General features: G+C 44.4%; 1 protein-coding gene across 1 annotated transcript; it reads right to left on the reverse strand.

Moving 5' to 3' along the window:
* Positions 1-253: 253 nt before the first annotated feature.
* Positions 254-3,506, reverse strand: PPDPFL (pancreatic progenitor cell differentiation and proliferation factor like). Its single transcript, XM_056331056.1, has 4 exons — positions 3,282-3,506; positions 2,299-2,388; positions 2,108-2,207; positions 254-1,727 (listed from the first exon to the last, which is right to left on the reverse strand). The coding sequence occupies exons 1-4, from the start codon at positions 3,334-3,336 to the stop codon at positions 1,715-1,717; spliced, it is 258 nt and encodes an 85-aa protein (XP_056187031.1). The 5' UTR covers positions 3,337-3,506; the 3' UTR covers positions 254-1,714.
* Between the last annotated feature and the right edge of the window lie 1,033 nt (positions 3,507-4,539).

The following is a 4,539-nucleotide window of genomic DNA, read 5'->3' on the forward strand; positions in this document are numbered from 1 at the left end:
TAGCAAGTCTGTCTTTTTCCCTTTCCTTTATATGATGTTACAGAAAAAGATGTTAGGGTCTTCTTCCTACCTTGCATTCCACCATTCCTTTATCACCTCACATTAGACTTCAGAAACTAAAGGAATAATGTGACACACAGCATTCTGTAGGAATTTTAAAGTTTTACTATGACTTCAAATAAACACATCCCCAAAACCACCCACACCACAAACACCACGGAACATCAGTGTTATTTGAACCCATAAGACCAAATACTGATTAAATCTTTTTATTAATAAAAATACCTTAGTATAAAAAATAGTTCATTCTGTACACTTAGAGATTGGACAAAGATGAAACTACACAGCAGGAGTAACGTAAGATACTTAACATGTCAATTTCAGGATTCCTGAAACTGTTTTCAGAATTATGTTCTTTTCTGTTCTCATGTGCCATGCATTTATTGTCCTTACCAAACTGTAAGCTTCCTGAAGCAGTCACTAGGTACACTTTGGAGTTATGCGTAACCATGACAACCATTAACCTATGATGAAAAATGATGGCTACATTAATGTTTGCTAGTGTTAGTTCATCCAGTGATGGAGAGGTCAGGTAGGTTTAGTGATAGTACATCAAAAAGTTGCATAGACAGTTTACAGAAATTATATCATCCAGTCAAATAACTTGTTACTTTCTATGACCTCATCTGCATTTCAGTCATACCCAGTAGAATAAACAGTCTGATGTACTGCTTTGCAATGCTGAAGACCAAATGAAGCTATGTTACAGTACCTTTCAAGAGCATGAATCATGACAACAGTAGAATTGGTTAATAACATTAATGTTATCCCTTTGAGTTGAACACTTTCCTAGATCTAACACATAACTAAGCTGACAGAGTAGTGAATATTGATGGGATTAACCACTTGATAACAAGTAGCTCTTTAAGCTACAAGCAAAGCAGGTGACAGTACTCTAAAACAGAGCTAGGAGTATCAGCTCTGATTAAGGTTGCTCTTCTGCCTGGAAGATGTCAGTGTCCATTAGGATTACTGGTTTCTCATCTATCTCTTCTATCCTGTCATCAAATATCAACATGCATAGATATGAATGAAAGTTGTACCTTGTTATTTGAGGTTGGGATCTATGCACCCTGCTTGAACAAGGAAACCAAACTAATTACTGTTTTGTCATGTAATTGGGCTTTCTAAAAGCAAAGCTATCACCAAGCATTCTTGGAAACTTACTCCTTGTAACTGGTAAACAAGTAATTGATAGAAAACACCATATAGCAGTCCTACACTGGACTGCATATTTTAATCTTGTTTACATCTCTGTGTGACGGCTGACAGAGCCAGTATCTTAAAACTTAAGAGTATCACCTATTGCAAAGTCATTCAATACACATGCTTCTCCTAAGCCTACAATATCTTACTCTTACTGGCATTTTTCTCTGACTGTCCAGATAAATCATCAGGATATTTAATCCTGGTAACTCCCATTAGAGACATCTCAAATTACAGCAAGTCTGTAATGAACAAGGTAGACCATGGACATGTCCATTAAGCAGTATCATTTAAGCTACTGACATATTTTGAAATATACTTTTCTGCTCTCCTAAAGGTTTTGTTTTCTTCTTGCAGCTGAACCCAGACATTAGGGAGATCCCAAGCCTCTTGGAAAAACAAGTCTGCACGTAGTATTTCAGTCGGTAAAACCAGCATGCTGTCCTATTCAGCTGTTGGTACTGCAGAAATATATATTAAAAGGTTATGAGCAGAATTATAAATGTCTTTTGAGGAAAATTTAATTATCTGCCTAAGTATTTTCGAATGCATTCACATCAGCTTTTTAATATAAAGTCAAATAGTAAACTGCATAAATGAGTGTGCAAGTGACACAGAGGATTAAATGTCACTATGCTTACTGTGAAGTAATATGAGTTCACCTATTAAAATGAAAACATAGAAAGCTTCTGTAGCTGTACACTTGCAGTATCTTAAGTCATCAAAATAGCACTGCACATTCCAGATTATTTTAGCTGATTAAGACTTGTTTAGTAACACTTTTACCAAAGGGAAAATGGAATGAGCAAGTTATCCCCACCGTAGTAAAAACAGGACTCACCTGCTTGCTGATAGTGTCTTTCTGCCAACAGTTGGTGGAGATTGTTCACTATGGAAAAAACTTTTTATCCACCAACATTTATCAATCAACTCTGGTAATCCTGCCAAAGGAGAAAAAGCCCACACCATTAGACACTAGCTGAATAACAAACGGGCAAAACCAGAAGACAGTTTGAAAGAAGGACACAGTACCATGAAATGCTTTGTCCTGGTCTGTAACATTCACAGCATCCGAACAGCAGGAGGAGCTGGAAGAAACACTGGATTCCGAGTTCTGTCTTGCTGTTCATGGAAAACAGAGACACACATAACAAAGTTATTTGAGAGAGCACACTATTTCTATGCCAAGAATTTTTCAAACATGCTGCTATCTTGGAGGAAACAATCTAAAAAATAAATATACCTGGCTACAAAGTATAACTTCTATATATTATAGACACCATTCTACTACAGTTGTTACATAAAAACTTTTATAGAAGTTGATCCCTCAGTCTACTTACTCTTCACTTAGAAGCATACTGAGATCTGTTTGCATACCTTTCACTGAAAGCACTGACAAATCTTGTGATCATATACACACTGCTATTGAAACAAATGAATCTGTTCTTGAGTATTTTAAGTCCAAAACAACCTAGCTGCTGTTCTTTGCGGTACAACTGCATGCTAAACTCACACTACAGTGTCCATCCTGCACAGAGGGATCCTAATGCACCAAACGTACTCTCAAACCTGTGATTATGTTACATATTTAGAAACAAAAAGTGTGACTTGATTTTGTGTTCTGCTAAGACTGCAAAGTAAATATGAATTACAGCTAGAAGCCAAAAGTTGCAGGACTAATCCTTTTTGTATGTCATCTTTTATAGTTTTAAAAAGATATTAAAAAAGGTATTACATATCCCTAATAAACAACTCTAAATAAGAACCAGAATAACCAGAAGCTGATACTCATTAAAACTTAAGTTCATTGATATAACAAAAAGCTCTTCAAGCAATTAAAAGCTACCGGGCAAGGCCACCCTTCTGCCTCCAGTTTGTCCGGACACCCCCTGACTTTTCCCGAGCGAGAACAGCCCGGACATCTCCTCAGGAGAAGCTCGGGGGCCTCGGCCTCCCTCGCCCCAAGGCGCCCCCCTGCCGGGGACAGGGGACAGCTCGCGGACCCCCGCACTTACTTCTGTAGTACTGGTTCTTGGCCAGGAGGCAGCCGGCCGAGGGTACCGAGGCCATGGCAGCGGCGCGGCGGGCAAGCCGCCTCTCTGCGGGAGGAGCCTGCAGGGGAACGGGGAGCGGCGCCCGGCGCAGGACAGCGGCAACGGCCTCGGCGCCCGCCGCTCACCTGAGTCGCCCCGGGAAAGCCGCCGCCGGGAGGCTGGGGCAGGCAGGGCCCCGCTCCCCTCCGCAGCCGGTGCCGCCACCACCCCGGGCCGCCCCTATATGGGCCGCGGCGGCGGGCGGCCCGCCCCGGGGGCGGTGGGACGGGCCCGGTCGGGGCCAGCCCCCGGCACGCTGCCGCCCAGCCCCGGCCCGGGACAGCCCGCGGCGGCCGCCGGTGCCCGGCCTGGTCCCCTCGGTCTGGCGTCCCGGGTGTCACCTCTCAGCACTTCTCTGGAGCGCGCTGAGCGGGGACAGGCAGCTGCTGCCTTAGTGACTCTCCCACCAGAGGGGCAGGGGAGAGGGGGGTGAAGCAGGGCCCGTACCTGTTTCAGTAGAGACTTTTGTTTTGTTTATAAACATGCACACGACTGTGCACATACCCTAGACAACTCGAAGTCCAAGGAATAGTCTCCACCCTCACGGTGATAAGTGAAACCAGTGACCATCTCAAGGCTTGGTACAGAGCGAGCTGTGTCACAGCTAGATCACCCAGGAAGTTTTTTCTTCCCACAGACAAACACAGCTCTTTAAATCACTTTCATCCTCACTCATGGCAAAACTTGTCCTACAGCATGTTTCCTCACCTTTCAGAATTGTCAACAGAAAAAGTAACAAGCAGTTTTGGCTGTTTGAGTTGCTCTTGCTCTCCAAGTTTCATCTGTTGTTGTGTTGGGGTTGTTTTTTTCACAGCAGGGCAGCGTGTCGGAACGCAGGCGTGTGTGGTGCGTGATACCGTGTTACCGCAACGTGTCTGCCTGCTTGAACAGCGAGTCCTGGCTCAGATGACAAGGGCATGGCTCGTAATAGCTCCTGCCACATTTGTAAGGACTTACTCAAACTACGGCCCGCGGGCCGGATACGGCCCCCCAGGGCCCTCAATCCAGCCCCCGGTATTTACAGAACCCCCCGCCGGGGGTTGGGGGGGAAACCAAGCAGCCGCAGATGACTGCCTGCCACTGCATCCGCGCGCCGGCCCCCTGGTTAAAAAGTGTGAGGACCCTTGATCTAGGCATTGTATTTGGCAAGAAAGCAGAGGTAACTGGATCTGTTGTGATC

This window comes from Falco biarmicus, chromosome 3 (genome assembly GCF_023638135.1).
Source record: "Falco biarmicus isolate bFalBia1 chromosome 3, bFalBia1.pri, whole genome shotgun sequence".
NCBI lineage: Eukaryota > Metazoa > Chordata > Aves > Falconiformes > Falconidae > Falco > Falco biarmicus.